The sequence below is a fragment of the Hermetia illucens genome, chromosome 4 (assembly GCF_905115235.1).
Source record: "Hermetia illucens chromosome 4, iHerIll2.2.curated.20191125, whole genome shotgun sequence".
NCBI classification, from domain to species: domain Eukaryota; kingdom Metazoa; phylum Arthropoda; class Insecta; order Diptera; family Stratiomyidae; genus Hermetia; species Hermetia illucens.
Genome location: NC_051852.1, coordinates 36,630,696 through 36,652,059, shown reverse-complemented (window position 1 = coordinate 36,652,059; position 21,364 = coordinate 36,630,696). Strand labels below are relative to the sequence as shown.

Sequence of the window (21,364 nt, the reverse complement as noted above, 5' to 3'; positions counted from 1 at the left end):
TGCCAGGTGTGGTGATAGCTTCCTCAGTGGTTAATCTGCAAGACAGCAAATTAGTCTGCAGTGCCGTACATCCATTCAGAATAGTTTTCTGGTTAGTTAATTTGGATTATTCTTTGTTTATATATTCGTTTTGGCGTCTATTACTTCTTCCAATTTCTTTCCAATTTTTTTATCTCTTTTTACGTTTGTCGCGTTATTTTAACTTTTTTGTTTCTGCATTGAAATGTTGGTTTTGTTTTCCTCTAGTTTCTGTTTTTGCATTTCGATCGCTATTACTACGATACAGCGATTTATAATGTGTGATATTAGATCACTGGTCCTGCGATCAATGTCGCCACCCTCCTATTCCTCCAAGTCAATGGTGCTCTGCTGAGCTTGACCGTTCAGCGCATCGCGATGATTGAATGCAGCACAAGACCTGTGATTTCGGTTGAATCTTCCATGCAGGATGCAAGGAAAACGGACGTGTATGCCGCTTCACAGGTTGAAGGATTGGTTCGAGAGACGCTGCCTGCGCTTCGATTCTCGAATGACAATGACAGCTCGTGTGTGAATCTTTCGGTAGGTTCGTGCAAATTCCCATGTTTGTTGATGTTTAAGATTCGTCCGGATCCACGCATCGTGATACGTCAAGTTTTGGATCCTCCTTCGCACTAAGTCATTACAATTACCACCAGACATCTACCTTCGATAATCGTTTGGTGTACTTTATTTGCAAATTTTTCTTTGGCCATGCTGAATGTGTAATCTAACAGTTGACATTCTTTGGTTTAAGTGTGAACATCCTGATAAGCCGGCCGAAGAATTTTAGGTTTTTAAATCTCGGTTTTATAAAGTTCCAAGATCATCTTCTGTAATCGGGATACTGTGGTTTTCTCAGGGGTAGTATCAGTCGGAAGAATCACGAGCATCTAGCAGGAGTTACTAATTCTTGTTCTCTTTTTATCAAAGGATTCGATTTTCTGTCTGCAATTTATGAGATATTTTAACAACTTATGATAAAACGGCTCTCTGGCTTCATCTACAAAGAATTTTCTTCCCTTTCTCAGGGTTTTCTACTTAAATTGGTTGTAATTGTTTCAGGTAGTATCCCATCCAGGATAAAGTTGTTTTCTTAGACTTCTTGCCGTCTGTGACTCTCAAATTCATTGATATTCGTATTTCCAATTCTTCGTCACATATTCTTTCTTAGAAAATCCAATTAATATCATTTTCGATAAAAAATAAATGATAATTTCAACCTCAGGATACCTTATCAAAAACCTCCCCTACGACTGATTGAAATTCTGTTCCGATTGTGAGTAAATGTTGTGCATTACTGCGTTGGTTTGAATGCTATTTCGGTTCGATATTCTATAATATTTTAGATACAGCAGAAAATATTTGTATATCCAAAAATAAAAACTAATATCTAGGATCCGCAGTTAGATGCTGGCTTCAGATGGTAATTTTCAATTTAACCGAATTCTAGATTAGTAGATTTGAAAGGAAGACCAGACCATCAAAAGTATAGCAATTTAGCAACTAATATCAAATCTATATAAGCTTTGATTATTCTTATTTCAACTTTCATAAATAGTCATTAATTTCTAGCGAATTAACCATAGATGCTAGAATACATTCATTAGTTATTAGATCCTAGTTCATATATTACATTAAATGTTAGTATTAGTTCCCACGAATATCCTAAACTTCCTTAGATTAATACATATCCAATTGCAGTTTTATATCATTTATCATATATAAATAAATTTGTACTATTTTCTCGTATATTATTCATCGTAGGTTCATCACAATGTTCCCACAAAAAGTGATCGATGTAGATCTCAGAACATTAAGGGCCATACGTGTGTTACGGCCCTTAAAATTAGTATCTGGAATTCCTAGTGAGTAGTTTATATTTTTTTTTCCTTCGCCCCTAGTTTTTTTCCCCGGAAGTAAATTCATTTCAAAAAGGCTTACTTAGAGTTTTGGTTTATTTGTGATTAGTGATTTATGGGTACATAAAATTCGATGTTTAGCTTCTTCCAAAAATCAATTTCTAGTTTATTTGTTAATAGATATTAGATGCTAGTTAAAAGGGGGATGCAATTCCAGAAAGCGTGAATAGTTTGAAAATTGCATTCCATCTTACACAGTGAAGAATGGATGTAACACGAAAATCTGACGAATAAGTAGAAAAGATACTTCAAAATAATAAAATTATATTTACTCGTATTTTTACTTGATTAGATAAAAATGGAGAAATAATTTTTCTTTTTTTCGAAAATAAAATCCCATTAAAGAATTTTGAATTTTTAAGCAATATTTTAGCAAAGTGAAAATTAAAAATAAAAAAATTGATAAAGCCAGAACAAGAATGCATTTGTTGTGTCCTTAAAGTTGATCATTTATGGCAATAGAAAAGTATATTGTTTGGGTGCATATTTGACACAGATTTCATGTTACAACCCGACTGCATTCCTTTCATAATTTTTAATAAATAAACGCTCACCTGAAAACTAATATATTTTTCTTGTATTTCAGGTTTACAAGTAGTTTTAAAATCAATTATCAAAGCAATGGCACCATTACTTCAAATCGGACTATTGGTCCTGTTTGCGATCGTTATATTTGCAATCATTGGCCTCGAGTTCTATTCGGGAGCACTGCACAAGAGTTGTTATAGTTTAGAAGACATAAGTATATCAAATTTCCATGGAATAAATCTAATTCCATAAAATAAGAGCAATTCAATACTATCTAATCCTTTTCTCTCCTGCAGAAAAAATTGTTAAGGAAGGCGATATGGAAACGCCGTGTTACGCGGATAATGAAACGGCTGCAGCGTCATCTGGAGCGTATATTTGTAATTATAATGAGAGCCTGTGTTTAGAACAATGGGGAGGACCAAATTTCGGGATAACTAGTTTCGACAATATTGGTTTTGCCATGTTGACTGTATTCCAGTGTATTACAATGGAAGGCTGGACTGCAATACTGTATTGGGTAAATTAAAACAAAAATGCTTAAGCAAAATATCTGTTTGAATGGATGAGCACTCTAAATGTCTTTTAGTAAATAATAATTCTATGTGATTATTATTAATCGAAGGTGTGTGAGATACTTTTCACTGTGTACAGAATCTACTTGTTAGTTTTGTCCTTAGAATAAAATCAACAACAATTGGCTTCTCATGGAGAGTATAGCAGAGTAAGAGAAAGGATGTAGCAAATAATTCCAATTTTATTGTCGGTATTATTTTTGAGTTGGTATAAAACCATCCAAATAAATAGAAAAAATTTTGACTAAAATTTAACCCTTTGAAAAAAATCATAATATTCCAAAACGTCTAATATTCATATATGGACGAAATATTAATATTGATGATCGATTAATGAAAGTATCTTTTTGGGATGTTATTGACATTACGAACTCGATAGGTAAGATACATATGCCCATCTGCTATACTCTACAACAAGCTTTTAGCTGTATTCAAAATTTTTACACATTACTTCTGTGTCATAAAATATTATTCACTCTTTATGCTATTATCTAGATGTGGTGTTCCAAACTTTATAAAAATATTAATCGTTGATTTTATTTTCTTCAAAACTAAAGATGCCTTAACATATTTTGAACTGGAGGTTTATGCTATAAATCTCGAATTCAAAGTATGACTATCGAATATTTGGGCGTATTGCAATGAATCCAAGAAAAAAATTATTTTGGTCGATGTTGTGAAGTATCTACTATATTCTTCGTGATTTGCCTAATACAGAATTGCCTTTTTCACCGCAATTTTCTACAAACTTTTACTGAATTCTAGATTAAATGTATATACATAATATGTGTATGTGTTTGTAAATGTGTCTGTATACATAAGTTTGGAAAAAAATTATATTCAATTAATAGTAACTTAAGGTCATAGCTGAGTAGATTAATCGTGATTTATAGAGATTTTAGGGTTTTTATTTAAGAAATAATCCTATCTACAATTAGTGAAAGTGTAGGCAAACTGTTCCCCAACGGTATTCAACAACTCAGAAACGGATCATGCTATTATACAATTTAGATATGGCCATAAACTAGCTACTGTGTTGCCATATTCAACCTATTTCTGAAAGATACATTGAAGGAATATACCAGCCTCTTTCTTTTCTCCTCCTCAGGATACTAGTATAAAATTATGATTTTGACTCCATAATTATGTCTGTTTCTTTTTCTTCAGTTTTTGTCCCGTTAAGAAGGGTGGTCGGCTTGTCTTGATCGGTTGCTCCATTTTACTCGGTCAAAAGCCTGGTCTGGATGTAGTCGCGACTCTCTCAAACACAGTATAATATATCTGTTATTACATGCAAAATGCGAAGGCTTTCATACTCTGACTGATTTCCATTACGTTAAAGCCTAAGACTTTCGACGCACCTTTTACGTATGATAACAAGATTTTGGAATTCCTACCTGTATTCCCAAATACTTGACCAATATTGCATACCTTCACCATAGATTCATCGATTGTATATAGAGCACTACTGAAGACGTATTAAATCTCCTAATTTTCACAATTAATTTTCTTATGTCCGCAATTTCCAATCGTTTTATTTTTTTAAATGAATGAAAATAAATACTGAACGATTCACATCGCACATAACTCCACGTCTCACCTTTCTTCTTGAATACAGCCATCGCTGTGGTCATCTGCAAAACCGATAACCGTTACCTCTTCATTAACGTAAAATCGGGGTATTCCATTATATGAAGCGTATTCCAAAAATGATGGCCCTTTGTTAAAAAAAATAAAGCTCGTCAATTTTCTTTTTACTTTTACACGTGATCGCTATCAAGTTCTAAACACTTCAGCTTCCTTAAATCTTCCGCATAGAATTTTGTCGCCTGAGAATTAGACCAGTTGGCAACCGCAATAATGACGACCTCGCCATTTTCAAACCATTGTCCATCAAACCGCTTGCAAGAGGAGAAAGCACTCGTTGGGTACAAGGTCGCGCCTGTATTGAGCTTGATCTAGAAGTTCCGAACTGAAATCGCAACTCTTCCCCTTGGTTCTGGCAAAGATATGAGCGCTCGTGTTGCAAAAGAATATTACACCGGACAACAGTTTCACACGTTACCGTTCAATGGAATCAATCAAAATGACATTCTTTGCGCCCCAAAAGACTGCAGCCATATGATCTCCGTGAGCGGAGGTTTAAGAATGCACTCAAAGCATTCATCGCTAAGAGAAGTAGAAATTTGTGGGCTAGCAACCAACAAATTTCGAAATTTTGCCGGTACCGAAACATCAATAACGCCTCGGATAGGAACTGGTTTCACGACTATGACCCCTGGCTATCAAAAACGAATCATTTCATTTCTGGATTGTATGCACGCTCCTCGACATGGATATCGAGAGCCTCAAGAAAGTTCACTTCCTCCAAGTCGAACGAAAGTTCCAGCGATGTAAGATCGGCATTCTGGATCCAACCATAGTGATATGATGAGATCTTGAAGGATACTACCCTCCCTCTTATGGAACTGCGCTTTTGTACTGCGGATGGCAGTAGCAAACACGAATCCAGTCTCGGCCTGACCGCTACCGCAAGGTGTAACCTCTTAACCTGGGTCTCTACCAAGTTCTTCACTGCAAAATTCCGTTCCAGGTTAAGGAGCATAATGATTGTAGAGTGCTGTGAACCAATGAGGATTTCCCATATAATGGAGAAGGGTGTTTTCTATAATTACGCGGAGAACAGGAGAGGTTAGTGATCGTAATGGGTGATGTGAAGGTCAAAGTAGGCTCTGACAGCACCTTGCTCGCACATGTAGTGGAGAGGCATAGTTTTGGTGACCAAATTAACAAGTTTCACTGCCCCTCATCATCGGTGGCATAAAAGCATAAGGCCTTTCAAAGGATCAATTGTTTCCGCCGACCTGTAGCGAACATCTTATCAAATTGACCATATCGCAATCAGCGATTTGTCTTCTGAATGTACGTAGTAAGAGAGATGCTGACATCGGCCTAGAAAAGGACGCCACGGTTGCCATTGCATCCGCTCACAGGGAACAGAGCGAGATTTCGTAATACCCAGTGAAACTCCCCATCGTGTAAAAGAGAAATTATCACATCAAATAACTTAAACAAAGCAAAGACGCGGGTTAACGTCTCCCTCCAGAACGTTTCAGTACAGTTGCTACAGTCTCTGCCGAATTACTTCCACTTATTTGTATGCTGCTGACAATAAGACCTTTCCTAGAGAGTGGAAGATTGGGATCGAAGTTAAGATTCCGGAAAAGGGCACCCATCTTGAGTGCGACAACCGGAGGAGCATTTCTTTGGTTGCTGCTATCGCGAAAATATTATCCAAAATAATCCTGGAAAATCACCTCGAAACCTTTGCAGGCTGAGGACAGACTGATTTTTACCCTGGTCTTCCTGCATCGACCACATCAATATCCTATGGACCTTTTTGGAAAAGTATGGCAAGTTTAAATTACAAGTCAATAGATGCTGCACCTCATAGAGTTTTTCGACTGATTACCTGAACAGAAGTACATTTCAAATGTTCTGCCCAGAAGCAACATTTTTAGGAAACTAATAGCTACTATCACAATATCATTTGATAACGTTCGTAATCGCTAACATTCTTCATGCTGTGTTGGGTGTTGGACGTGGTGGGGTTCATTTTCAAATTTGGAATTGCAGCCAACTCAACACTAGCATCAAGTTGAGGCTTTTGCACGCCAGTGTTCTCTCTGTGCTGTAATATGGGAACAATACAATTAAAGTTACCTTCATTATTACTTAAAGGCTCCAAACACCAATAGTTAACGAAGACTTTGGTCGGCAGGGAGCCCGATTTTCGTGGACATGTTTATCAGAGAACAGAAATGACAGTGATAGCATACACATGAAGGCAGGGCAATAACTCCATTGCCAGCTATGCCATTTAATGGAACCCACTATGAGTGAGTCTCAGTTGAGACTGATTACCGAGGGAATCGCCTGAACTTTTGGTTTAGGTGGACTAGAAAAGGACCACTGCATTAACTGTTGTTATGATCCTACCCTAAAGTACAATATCCACATTTCGTCGCCCGTAACAATGTGGGAAAACAAATAACCTCTATCCTGTCGTTAGCGATTGAGAAACTGTTTTTCATTGCATATTCTTTACTCTTTATGGTAATCAAGGAGCACTTTTCTGGAGGGTTCCAACTTTGTACATAATTAGCGATATCCTAGCTACTCTGTGATAATGCTGTAGATGAAGGTTCCTGAAATATGCAGAAATTCATCAACCAGAATACTAATTGGTTCGCAAGTTTTGAGTCAGTTGATGAACCACACTTCGGAACTAGCTGGAGAAATGGTTGTCGCAGATATTACGACCTGCGATCAACGATTAGTAAATGTCAGTATAACGCTGTATGTGCGAAACTGTGTTCGGACGTACCAACAATATAAGACTTCCCTTTTTTGGAATGCGAACCTTCATAAACTCCTGTCGTAACAATATATTCCTTCAGCCGTCCAGCTATCATTCCGTATCAGCAAATTTGCCAAAATTCCCTTATCCTAGACTATACGCCCAAAATAATCGTTTTTTTTTTGTTGTTTAGCCGGGAATTTTGATAGCAAAACTAACCTCCGGTCTTTTTACGTGTTGTTTCACCGTGCACAAATGAAATAGCTAGTGAACCATAAACTAAACATGAAAAACTTTTAGTTTCTTTTCCGAATATTATCCCGCTCAAGACTACTTCAGAAATCCCGATATTGTTCATCCAGCTCTTGCTGATTCAAATAAGAGGAACATCTGTTGACAAAACATCTCAATTGCCACTCCGAGGAGCCCAATTAGCACTGTAGTGCACCAGTTTGATGCCGCAAACTCCCAAGACCCATGACTCATGTTATAAAAACAAGAAGGCAGAGTACAGCCGGCTCAGATCTTCAGAGTCAGCCCATACCATTCCCGAAGGAAAACAACTCTCCCACCCCCCGCCAGAAATTTCTCTGGGGTCCGCAAAGAATCGTTTACCTAGTGTCCGCAGCCTAATGATAGCTAGAGCTGGGCAATCGCAAAAAAAGTGCCTGAAGGCTTCCTCTCTTTTCCTCAGCGTTGAGAAGAGAAGTTGTTTATTGCCCAGCCGATCTTATCCTCGGTAGTTACTGATTTGATAATCTCACACGGCTCGGGACGGCTGCACACCGTCCAAGCAAGGCTCTGACTCACAAACTTCCTCCCTGGCAAAGAAATGCGTCGAAACCAGGAGCTCCAAGGTTTTACCAGAAGATTCAATCCAGGAGCTTTTCGACTTCTTAAGAAAGGATGGGCACCTATATGCTTTGGACTGAATCTTATTGAACCTCGCAGATTCGATGGTGCTTTCAATGTCGTAACATTAGTCCAACCAGGACCGCCTCTGGGCAGTCTTGATAGCCGACTTGTACTTTTTCAGGCAGTTCTTGTATGATGTCCAAATTTGTACCCGTAGCAAATGTTCTCTTTGTCAACTTTCTGAGACTTTCATTTCACTTTCATTCCACCACGATGGCAGGGCTCCGACCATTGACTTCGTCAGTCGTGCTAATCTTACCAGTTGACATAGGCACTCACTCACAGCTGAGCGGATTGATATCTGACATCATCCACATCGGGTTCATACCACGCTCAAATGATTCTCCTTGAACATTGATGGTTCAGTAGCAAGAGAGATTTTATTATTTTTCACTCTCGCTCTGTATTGATTGATGACATTCAATTCGGGAACATAACCGGCAAAAAGCCACCTCTACTTTGATGAGCGAACCTTAATCATGTTAGGAGAAACTGCTTGCCTCTGAGGTCACAATGTTCTTAATTTCTTTCCCAAGAGCAACAGAGAAACAGTTAGCCTTATAACAAAGGCGAGGCTTCATTACCTCAAAAACAAAAGCTATATTTGCCTTTTTGACGACAGTCAGATACATGGAAATTAGCACATTCTAGATTTTTAATTTAGGTGTAAATAGACCTAATATGGCAAGTTATATCGGATTTTGGCGGATCTTCACGTCGCGACCAACACCGGTTGCATTCCACATGTTTGTAAGCGATCCTCGTTTTATCACTACTTATCATCCTTTTCATTCCTTCCAATCATTTTGAAGTTTTAGCAGCATATTACCGATGTTATTACGTGTCGTCATATGAACTTCTTATCTAAGGGTTGGAGCTTTTGAGTAACAGTGATGATTACTTTTTATGTGTGCATATAACAACACAGGGAAAACATCGGCGCGGAACAACCCCAACCCAATTATTTTGGACAAAACAAAGAAACCGAACCTAGCGCTGTTAATCTGTTAAGCTCGATACCAACGTTGACAGAAGGAACAAGACCAAGAGAAAAAAAAATCATTGACGCCCTCAATGTTCTTCCAAAGAGTGCGATGACCAGTTACACTAAATACCTTGGTTTTAGTAGTGTTAACTTTCGGTCCGACAGTTCTTACTTCCTTTTTTAACTTTACAGCCATTCAGTCAAAATCCATGACTCGATGAGAGTGTTAACAAATGTCATCAGTGAAATGGAAATGTTTGAGGAAAGTTGTCATTGTGCATTGAAGTCCTCCACTTCCTCTGATAACTTCGACTTCAAGTTACTCCAAAATTTTACCTCGACACATCACGTGACACTTTGCGCCATTAAATATTGTTCTGATAAAAGCTATTAGTTTCTTTAGAATGCTTCTCCTACGTAAACCATTTCAGATACACTCCCTTTTGACGAAGCACATATCTGAACTCTGCATACTGTTCCAAAATATTGGCTTTGATATGGTCAGTGCAGATGGATTCAGATCGAAACCTAACATGCTCTGTATTGAACAAACTTTCAAGATATTCCTTAAAGCGTTATTGGATAATTTTAGATGTTATCTTTGCGATAGCAGGGAGCACGGAAATATCTCAGCAGTAGTAGTAGTAGTTCCGGAAGAGACCGTCAAACTCAGCGGTCCAGCTCCGTTTGAACGCAATTATGGCCGAGATATTTTCACTTGTCGTGTTATCATGGACCATGACCTTATGACCATCTGTCTCCATACCAAAACTCAAGCGGATCACGCTCACTCACACTCGTAGCGACAATAAGCGACCTTGAGTTCGGTACGCGAGTCGACTCACTTCCAAGTTTTAGAGGACACCCAGCCCTTTCGGGTCGTACCAACAACTTCACCCGCGCCACCCAGTGCCCATCAGTATCCTCTGGCGAGCTGTTCAAGATGTCTACCGTCCCTTGCGAGAAAACTTGAGTACAATATGCAAAGAAGGGTAAGAAACTATCAATTAATGACCTCATTTGAGGCCGATGGCAGCGTCTTTCTTATTTCTCGTAAACATGGTGTGATTATACCCACATGCTCCAAAAATGCGAGTGAATACACCTTGATGATTCCTTAAAAAGAATATGATTATACATATGTACATATACCTAAAGTCATTGAGCTGACCCCCCGGGACAGACGCTAAAACAGAAGAAAAAGATGGCTGAAGTTATCCTTATTCAATTCGCTTCTCCCCTATAGACTATACGTAACCCGAGCAGGACTATAGATAATCTCCCTATTTTTTTTTTATGACACATTAAGTAATCTCATATAATATAAGAGATAAAACCTTTCTTCCTGTCTAGATTGTTTCTAAGAGATCTTATTCAGCAAATTCCTCAGGGACTCGACTGAGAGAGTAGACTTTCTTATAGTTATCAATAATACTTAATTAACTGATCAATTAAATAGTTTTTATTCTACCATCACTGTGTAACTAATCATCAAGCTCAGTTCCTAATATACCTATTACTTAGCTTTTATGATGAAGTTAGATAATATAGAATAGATAAAAGCTTAGGGGTAGAATAATGATTTATAATATATGTATTTAGTAACGATTGATTTAAATATATCTGAAATAATAATTTAGCTGAATTAGACACTTCTCAACATAATCACGTTGTAACGATTGTGACGAATCGTTGCTGTATTATATAGAATAGGCTCAAATTTAATATTACAAAGCATAAATAATATTAAGATATATTATAAAACCGCTTAAAGCTAGTTATTACTAACCAAACAATTTAAAAGATTTATAAATGTTTCGATCACATTTCAATCTATGTATGTATATGTGTATTCTTCCTAAAAGTGTTGTTGTACTGTGTGAAAGCATAAACATTAACAAAATCATGATTACTTTCAGACCAACGACGCGTTGGGTTCAAATTACAACTGGATCTATTTTGTGCCTCTAATAGTTTTGGGCTCATTCTTTATGCTCAATCTAGTTCTTGGTGTTCTTAGCGGGTAAGTGTTAAATATTCTTTTATTTTCCTTAAAATTATCATTAAATTAAATCAGTTAATCATATAGAATAAGAAGTATCTAAGATTCTAAATAATATGCCTTAAAATCACTAATAAAGTTAGTCACTCTTTCATTACTCTCATATGAATCAAGACTCCAATTGTCACTCATTTGATTTACATCATGAAATCATTTCAACCACCATCTGATCGCCTCTACATCGTTCATGATCCCATTAAACTAATTTTATGCAAAGAAAATATTAATAAAATTTAATAATACAGAGAATTCTCTAATGAACGTAATCGTGTCGAGCGTCGTGTCCAATTTCAAAAATGCCGTACTCGACAGTTATTTCAGGACGCAATGACAGCGTATTTAGATTGGATTACCCAAGCAGGTTTCTATAAAATTATTTTATAAATTTGTTTGGATTTTTTATGACCACTTTCTCCGCATTCTTGATCTTGAAGAATTTACCTATCACCCCCCTTAAATCTATTGCTAGATACAGTATTAAATCAATCCATGCTGGAAACCATCCACGTTTTGGAGTGCGTTGATAGAAAGAGTATCTTCCTTCTCCCGAATTTGATTCAGATGTCATTCCACCTAGCAATGTTTGAAAAGGATGAGAGTTAAAAGTGATTGCTAATTCTTAGATTCCAGATAATCCCCATCTCGAATAAAGCCTTGTTGCTAGTAAATAAACTGCTACATTCCATAAAATAATTTAACTTTAAGTAGAATAAGAAGCTAGAATTAAACATAAAAGGCATAAAGCAGCAATTATAGAATAAATAATAGCACACTAAAGATCACAACAATCTTAGCCTTAAGTATTGCATATTCAGCGAGTTGATTGCGAACAATTTTCTGAATTTGTTATAGTAAATAGAAAGATAAGTGTTTCATAAATATTTTTATAAATCAGAAAGTTTATCCAAAGTGAAATATTTTAATCGTGCTAAATATTAGTATATAAACACTACATACAGTGAAACTTCTACATTGGGTACAACTTCACTATCAATTTTGCTAGATGAAGCCTCATCTGCACCTATGATTTAGTCTAGAACCCGGAGCATAATTCACTCATTGCTTTTTGTGTACCTCCCGCTCTACAAACGTAGATAACGCAATTGCTGGCTACGTTCTTTGACAAGGATCTGCTTTTGCTTTGAGGTTGTCTCAAGAAAGTTGGTCCCCGGGCAAAAGCGTCTCCATAATGATCGTTTGACCGACCTCTTCTTCTTCTTTAAAGCTTTTTGAGCATCTTTGTACCAAAACCAGTCAGAGGCTGAATCAGACTTTAGAGCTCGGTTGAGGAGCACTCTTGTCGTTATCCACTGTTTCGCCAAATCCGAGTTCCACAATGGTGTTTTACCCTTCTTTGGCATCATGAGTGGCCAGCTCTCGCGGAAAGCTTCTCTCATGGTGGTTGTGATCCTCTAGGTTGTTTTCTCAATTCCAGCAATGGATTTGATATCTCTCCTAGGGATAAGGCGCTCAATTCTCAGTTCTAATCTGCCTAACGTGTATTTCAAAATGAAGTGAGTGGAGATGGAACCATGCGCATTACGAAATCAATGCGCCTATGATTCGAGAGCGTCCCACCTTTTGACACACTCCACTCTCCGATAAGAGCCGCAATGTCAGGGGATGCCACCGTGATATCGATGACTCATTGCCTGACCACGTTGAAGAAAGTGGGTTCAATATTTAAATTCAGGATATGCAATTTGCTTCCTACCAGATACTTGAGTAGTCTCATTCCTCTCAGCAGTAATGGTGGGCGTTAACATCACATCCTGATATTATTCCTATGGTTTTATTGTTGGCATATTGACTAGCTGTGATTAATGTTCCACTAGGAACTGCGTCTACGTCATAATGGAAGTAAGCAGAGCACCATAGAATGTCCTTATGTCCCCGTTGTCTTTGTATGGCCAATTTGATTGGTGTGGTGTCGCCATCACATGGTTCTTGTATGAGGTATATACATGTCTTGAAGCTATTGATCCGGCGACTGATAAATGGAGTCGCCGTTTTATAGTGCTGAAAATTTATCTGAGAGATACGGCACCTCATCCACCGTTCAGATGAAGATACCGCGGACTACATGTTCCCTTCAATGGTTCCAGGAGCCGACACTTGTAATGTGACTGCCCAAAGCCTGCAGTAGAGCCGGTAGCCCGTGTGTTCCCGAGCCTTTTTAATATCCGGTTTAGGAACGCTGATAGTGAAGCAAGCTCCCGGCTTATCCGCTCTTGCGCTTGCTTTACTATCTAGTAGCATCCAGGTGTAGGTGTCAGGGTTATAGGCTATTCTGAGCTCGAAGTTGTTCTACGACTTCTTCATTTTTTAGGTTTTTAGTTACTTCATAGTTGTCTGCCATGGCCTTTGTTTTACCGAGGAAAATAAGTCGATCTCTGCAGAGCTCCTTTTTGCCGAGAAACGGCAAATTGAAACAAGAGGTCGCTCTTTACCCGGACTTCACCGTTCACAGCCACATCTTAACCCCTGTGACCCTTTAACCCTCGGCACAGTATTCACACCTTAGCTTGAGGATTACCGCTTAACTTCAAGTGTCACCTCTGGTTTCGCGGAGGATCCACCTTACTGAGCTCCGCCACCACGACAAGGTAGGTAATCGTCGAGGGAGGGAATAAACGGTACTCGCTGGATGAAAACTTCGAAGGGCACCGTAAGTGTTGAAAAATTTGACAATTGAGCTTCAGAAAAGCTTCTTTCACGAGTGTACGTACCTCCAAATCATATCTTTTTTCTTTACCCTTACTCCAGAGAAGACAGAACACAAAAGCAGATATAATTTTATGATATGCTATAAGTAAAGGAATGGAAACTCTAGTCGATAAAGCAGAACGGAATACAAAGCATGCCCACTTTTATAAAAGCATAAAAATTCTCTTTATGTCTGTCAATAGCTTAAAATATTGTTTTAAATATAAATAAATGCAGGTGGAACCTAGCCTGGCATAATGCTTTGATATACTAAAGGCATCTCCATCCGCAAATCCAAAAATGAAGTTTAGAACCAGAATAGACGATCTTTGACAATCCTATTTATGGTTTTTGATTAATATGAAAGCATGGCCACATCTTCGCAAAATGTCTAATATATAGGTCGCTTCCAAACATTGGATCTTCACAGTTGACTTTGGCCTTTTGGCCTTTCTTTGAGAGATACGGTTTTGTCCTTGCAATAGCGAATTAGCTATCGCATGAAATTCGTTCAAAATTGGAAACAGTCTGAAGCACTTGCAAGCTTTCCCAGTTGTTTAATGACAATTATTTGGCCTAAATTATATGGCTCTGGGACTGACTTTACAAGTGTAGAATCCAGATGTCGATTGTAGGGCTAAGACTGTTTGACGTTTCTGGAGGAAGATATAAATAAGCCTAGCAGGTCCTTTACTGAACGTGATGACTCTAAACACAAAAACCTTCTTTTTCTTAAACGCAACAAGAGCACGAGGTACAACCAGCATGATCCACTATGCTGCACAATTCAAACTTGTTTATATACATTTAAACTGGGAGAATAGTAAAGGCAAGATTTTAGCGAATGTTCTGTTTTAATACGAATACTAGGCCAATAAGTTCGTATTCGAATTTGTTCAACATTTTGTCGATGAACGTATTTTGTTTTCGAATGCCGTCCCTCTACAAAAACGAACACATGAGAAAACTCTTTCGAGATGCATCAATGCACCAAATTCTATCCAATTAGGCTTTGCCATCGTGGGAGATTCCCCAATTAGATTTTCATGGTACAAATAATACCAGCTTCTAAGTTGGCGACATTTAGGAGAGAGAAGCGTCTGAGCCATCCATCTTTGCCAATACATTGTAAACTGTGGCACGTCCACCATTAGAGCAGACCCGTGAGGTATTTGCGCCTATTGAAAAAACACTTTCTACTCTGGGTCGCTATTAAAAGGCCTGCCATATAATTTTTTTTCCTGGAACTGAGTTGTCTTTGGGACCTCAAGGTTAATGCTCTTTCAGATTTCCTTGCTCTTGCCTCCCCCAAAAGTTAATACTTTTTGTAATTATGAAAAAAAAAATAAATTAAATTAGTCTCTCCAGTCCACTTTTATTCAAGGTACTTTTCTCGATCTCGAATGTCAGACAACGGAAGAATACATGTTCTGCCTGACTGCATCCATATTTGGCAAAATTCTTCTTTAAAAACCTCGCAGCGTCGACTACTTTTTGACAGAACCCATTAAGCTCAATTTCGCATTAGTCATCATCCTATATATTTTATAGTTGGATTCGAGATAACCACATGTTGACCTTCTCCCATTTTTTGCGATTATGATCTTCATCTTCTCCATCGTGAAGTTATTCCTTTACAGGCGGGACTTAATCACTCTTTCTGTCTCCGTCGAGTGTGCGAATGCAACTTAGAGGAAAACCGAGAGCTCTGTTATTCATTACATTCCATAGTAGATGACCCTGTAATGAACCTTGCTGTGTTCTTGTTATGTCGGTATACTCTCCGAGCCTTATTGGAAGGCTTAATCTATTTGACTGCTTTTTTGGACAGCAGCCGTCTGTCAGCTTCCACTTATTGCTTTGGGGTAGAATTGGAACTAAACCAATAGGTCATGTTGCATGTAATAACTGTATCTGCATTCCATCATTTTTTGTAAGGAATATTTTTGAGAAAAGGAAGTAATATATACTAATATACTTTTTTTTTAATGGCTAGAGAAGAAAATCTTAAGTAGTGTGTGGAATTCTCACCCACTGAAACCACCCCCACATTTTCGCCCATATCCTCACGGTACCATCGTGAAGTATTACTTCGCGAGGAGAGCTCTGGTTTACACCAGCGCAACTAAGTCACGCGTCCAGCGCGCTTTCCGAGCTCCCTCCGATTCCTTCAGATTCTACTGTATCGGAGTTACTGTTCCGCTTATCGCACTCCAGTTGGCTGCGGATCTCAGCATCTCCTGCACGAAATTATAGGGTCCGATAACTGCGTTGAGGGCATCGTTTAACCTGCTTCGGGTCCTCGGGTGTAGCGACGCATTCGGGATGGTGTGCAGAATCACCCAATCTGAAGCGATGCAAGTACTTCCTGTATCCATCCTGTCCCGTAAGGAACTGCGTTAGGTGGTAATTTAATTCTCCATGCTTGCGCTCGACCCATCTCTCAATACGCGGGATCAATGTATGGATCCAGCGACCTTTTCGGAATTATCCTACCGTTGCTGCCATCTCCTGTGCAGCTCCTTCCTAGTGGCTTTTAGGAAGGCCGCAGTCATTTCAGCCGGATTCACCCTCATTCTCCGGTAGAGACAGTGTGCCTCATTCCCCAGAAGATCCAAGGGAATTCCCGCGATGACACGCACAGGCTCACCTGATACCGTTCTATATGCACTCAACACCCTCAGCGCGAGTGGTCGGTATGCCGAACTACCCCTCTCCGGTTCGCTGTGTTATCCGCTCCGCGAAAGTTTCAAACAAAATTTGGCCCCTTGCGTTCGTCACTCGACTTCCCCAGTCTAAAACCCCCCGTTGAAATCGCCGGCAATGGTTTTGGGGCCGTGGTCTCTAGCGTCCGACACCAAGCCTTCTCGTCACATCTCTTCTTTTTCCGCTAATGTTGCACTTGGGTGAGCATACCAGCTGTAGATATGGACGCCTTCGCCCGTACAGAGCCGGCTCTCGAAATGCCATTGTTTCTTGAATGGTTTGCCGACTACATGCCGCGTTTCTCGATGAGTCTTTCACCCACGTACCACTAACGTAATTTCGCTACGGTTCATATATTACCGCCACATCTACTTTCAACTCTCGAATGGTTTGCGAGAGCAAGTCTTGAGCTGCCTCGCAATGGTTGAGGTTAATTTGTATCAACCTCATTTGGCCTTATGATTCCTACCTCCTACCTCCCATATGCCGGGCACCACCCACCACCTGCAACGTGCCGGTCATCTACTCCCGTTCTCCCTTTGCACAACATGCATCGTGGATCTCCAGTGCAGTCTTTGAAAAGGTGGCCGTCTATACCACACTTCCTGCACCTTCTCGACCTATCGTACTCGCTAGTACACGCCGTTGCAAAGTAACCGAAATCGACGCATCTTTAGCATCTCTTCAGAAATTCTTATCTTGCCCGCGATTATCACTTCAATTTCTGATTCCACCGGCTAGCTAATAATAGCGGTATGTGTACCTCCATATGCCTTCTTCATCCTTTTGATGGCATTGTCTTCTAGGTCGTTAAGGTTGAATTGTTCTCATAGCGCAGCACAGATATTCTCTGGTGATGTGGCCTCGTCTAGGTCTTTGCACTCGATCACTATTTGTTGCTTCCGAGCTTTCATGTCATCTTGCTTACCTAGCCCCTTCTCCACCTGGCCGCGAAAGCTATTCCTATCTTCTCGCTAAATTTGTTCAGTTCCAGAAAGATATCCGCCTTTTGCGTACGCCAGACACGGCTCACACTGCCACCCAGGTCTGTCAGTTCCGAATCGGCTTTGACTTTGCGAAAAATGTCGGCGTAGGACAGAGCTTCTTGTTGAATATAATGATTACTCCCTGATTTCTGGGTGTCCTTCTCATAGCCAATTTTTGTCCACGGGTGGGCGTTTACTTCCCACCTATCGGCCTGTGCATAGGCATGCCCATGCACGCACATCTCCTGATGCGTGCATGTGCATGCCCATACGCATCCGCACGAAGGGACGCGCTTGATGGGAGACTTGGCAACTCTACACAACCGCAAGAAATATACTCCAGAAAATGTGTACAGCGTTATATAAAATACATTCCGCGGAAATAGTATGCGTACCTTTACGGAAGTACTCCCTTGGGGAGACACCACGAGAGTTAGTGAAACACGTCGTATATAGAATATTTTACTTCTACCCTTTGAGCAAAGTTACACTGTATGTATCCAAAACTTAGACTTAGCCTTATCAACATTTTTTTTTCTAAATTTAAATATTCCTAAAAAAAATATTGTGATTTTTTCGTAATTGAAAATAGCGAACTACTTTATAGTTGCTCAGCCTTAGATCAAACATATAACAAAATCAAAAATTCAACACTTTCTATTTACTAAATTTAAAAACAAACATTTGAATGCATTTCGAATGAAATAATTAAGAGCTTGAATGTCGTTACGTCCCCTCTATTTCTTCTTTTATCTTTTGTAGTGAATTCGCAAAAGAACGAGAAAAAGTAGAAAATAGACAAGAATTTCTAAAGCTTAGAAGACAACAACAGCTAGAAAGAGAACTAAACGGCTATGTTGAATGGATATGTAAAGCCGGTAGAGTATTGGTTTTATTTTGGATATTCGTCACAGTATTTGCATATTTTCTCCTGATTTCGATGTGCTATGTTCTTCCTCCATCCTGTGTTGATATTCTCCCATCACTAACCGACTTTTGGTATCCTTTTGATTGCTTTACGATTATTGATTGTTGTTGTGGTGTTGAATTCTTCCTATTTGTCCTTTGATCATAAAATTCTCCCATTTTTCCCAAGTATGAGTTGCAATTCATCCTTTTTGTGTCTACTACGCTCTGTTTGCTGGAAACGTATTTTTTGGATTTTTACATGTAATAAATGAATACCATTCCAGAGGAAGTTATATTAGCCGAAGAGAGAACAACGGAAGAAGAAAAAATGCACATAATGGAAGGTGGGTATTGCTCGAATTATAAACTAATCTATTATAAATTTACAATAATCACAAAATTAATAACAGAGTGGAAAAAGTAGAGCTTTTACCCATTAGTGTTTCAAATGGGCTTGTAAGATTTATTTTCCATTGCAATTATTTCTACACATTCAAAAGGCAAGAAAACGCAGCAATGTAAAATAAGGACATTCAAAAACTCTAGCCTTGCTAATACCAATTTCAAATATTTCTATAGATTTTCTTTTATCTGTTCACTCTTCCTCGAACCCCTAAACCCCAACCAAATGGAAGGCGAAAAATTTGTTAAAACGTTGGCTTATTTAAGCCATGAAGTCCTCAAAGTTGTTTACCTACCGGTATCTTCCAAATCTATTCAGGAATTTTAAATTACAGCTTGAAGAAATTATGCCCCACACATTTAAATGTAAGACTTACATGAAACATCCGGCATTCCAGAGAATAAAAGATCGTTTAATCAGATGCAAGGTGACGCCAAAAAATTAATCTGACCGCGACGAACTTTCACTATTTTCGGTGAAAAATGATTCACTGAAAATGCTTTTGACAAGGACGATATTGCTTACAATGTTTAAATGTCCCCAAAACCTCAAAAAACACCAAGCTTCCATATCCTAAACCTAAAACTTATGGCCGAATCGGCTATTTACTGTGAACTTTCTTTCCAAAATGAATGCATCATCAGTTAAAGGCGCACCAAAAAGAACTTCGAAATAGGTGAATGCAATCCAGAAGAATCATAATAAAGGCCACATTATGGGCTCTAATAGCACCTAGGTAGAGGTTTAATGGAGCATCACGATGCGGGAAACCATAACGGTGAGAGGTTTACGGATTTCCTCTGGTTCGAATATTAGTGGGACATTGTTTGCTTACTATGCGTGGCAGAAGGTTAGTTAGGTTTCAGCAGATCAGACGCGTACGGAAAATTAGATTTACTATATTTTGAAGAATGGTAAATTTAGAACTTTTTTTCTGAGTGTGCGCTACAAGAAGGCCATTGAACTTGAAGGAGATCATCACTGGATATTTGCTTCCTTGACTAGCATATCTAGGTCTGCTCCTGTTCAAGTGCTAGTTAACTTGATGGCCACGCTCCATATGACTTGGTTGACTGCAGATACATACATATATGCAAACGCAGCGACGTAGGAGTTGAAAGCTCTAACATAAGTCACCATTGCAATAACCAAAGAAGCAGAGCTGCCACAAACCATAAGGATTTTACTACTGCGCGCCACTTTTTTTTATTTGCCATCTTTCGGTATATCTATCATTTAAGATGCGAGCAGCTTTCCCAGTGGAAAAGCCCTTCACTACAAAATACATAATTTTTTTAAAGTACTGGGGGCTCGGCCAAGAAAAGAGCAGTCCGTGCACTTAATAGAAGGAGTAAATTGCTTCTCGAACAAGTGCGGCCCGCCATTAAGTGAATGGCGGGCTCAGAACAACTCATTCCCAAACAAAAAAAAACATGTGAGAAAGTTCTACTTCTCGAATGAAATTGAGCGACCATAATCAGCAGATAAAGATGGCTCCTTCAAACATATGTGAAATTATTTTAGCCATCAACGCATTTACAGTATCGGGTTTGACGATCTTTTCACGGAACTGTCCCTGATAGGCCCTGTAGTCTTTGTACTTCCCACTACCCCTCTTCTCCATTTTTAGGAACCTTAGATCTTTCTAGAGAGTGGGAAGCGAAATTGGTCGCAAAAGTTTCGAATATGAGCACGCCTCGAGCATGATAAATGGAAGTGTGTTCGCATGCTCCCACCCAAATTTAATAATTACAATAATCCAAAAATATCTCGAAAATAGGTCGACAGAAAGCAGCTGATTTTGCTGTACTGGCCACATCAATACGCTTTGGATCATTGTACAACAGTACGAGGAGCTCTCATCTCCATGTCGCCTGTTCTTCATCGATTATCAAAAAGCTTTCGACATCATAAAAAGATAAGATGAAAGGCATTCTTTAACAGTTCAAACGACATGTGTTGCATCAACGTAAAGTCTTGGAGGAATTTAAAGTTCAACGCGAATTTCATCAAGGTCGTATTCTATCACTGATAGCATTTTTTCTAGCACTCGGCGATGTCGTTAATACCGCCTTGCCCGGAGGTCAGAGACGGTTTATGGCTCCCATCGCTCAAATATGTGGACTATGCTGATGTCACCTGCTTTCGCTCGCACCAAATTTTAATCCTTGACCAAATAATATGAAGATTTTCACCCTTTCTATCTGCATCAGTATACCACTGACATATCGAAAAAATGTATATTTGTCGATAGTAACACGCCGCATCCAGCATTCAATTACGAAACTG

At 39.0% G+C, this 21,364-nt stretch overlaps 1 protein-coding gene across 3 annotated transcripts in view; it reads left to right on the top strand.

The window, feature by feature from the left end:
* LOC119653695 (voltage-dependent calcium channel type A subunit alpha-1) overlaps positions 1–21,364 on the top strand; it is a 399,598-nt gene that overhangs the window by 171,696 nt on the left and 206,538 nt on the right. For 2 of the 3 annotated variants that reach the window (XM_038058565.1, XM_038058567.1), the window contains exons 4-9: positions 1,786–1,886; positions 2,527–2,682; positions 2,765–2,988; positions 11,223–11,326; positions 18,526–18,641; positions 18,957–19,016. In XM_038058565.1, coding sequence (XP_037914493.1) covers positions 1,786–1,886; positions 2,527–2,682; positions 2,765–2,988; positions 11,223–11,326; positions 18,526–18,641; positions 18,957–19,016 — 761 coding nt within the window. The remainder of the gene's footprint in view (positions 1–1,785; positions 1,887–2,526; positions 2,683–2,764; positions 2,989–11,222; positions 11,327–18,525; positions 18,642–18,956; positions 19,017–21,364) is intronic. The other variant, XM_038058568.1, reaches the window with a different exon arrangement.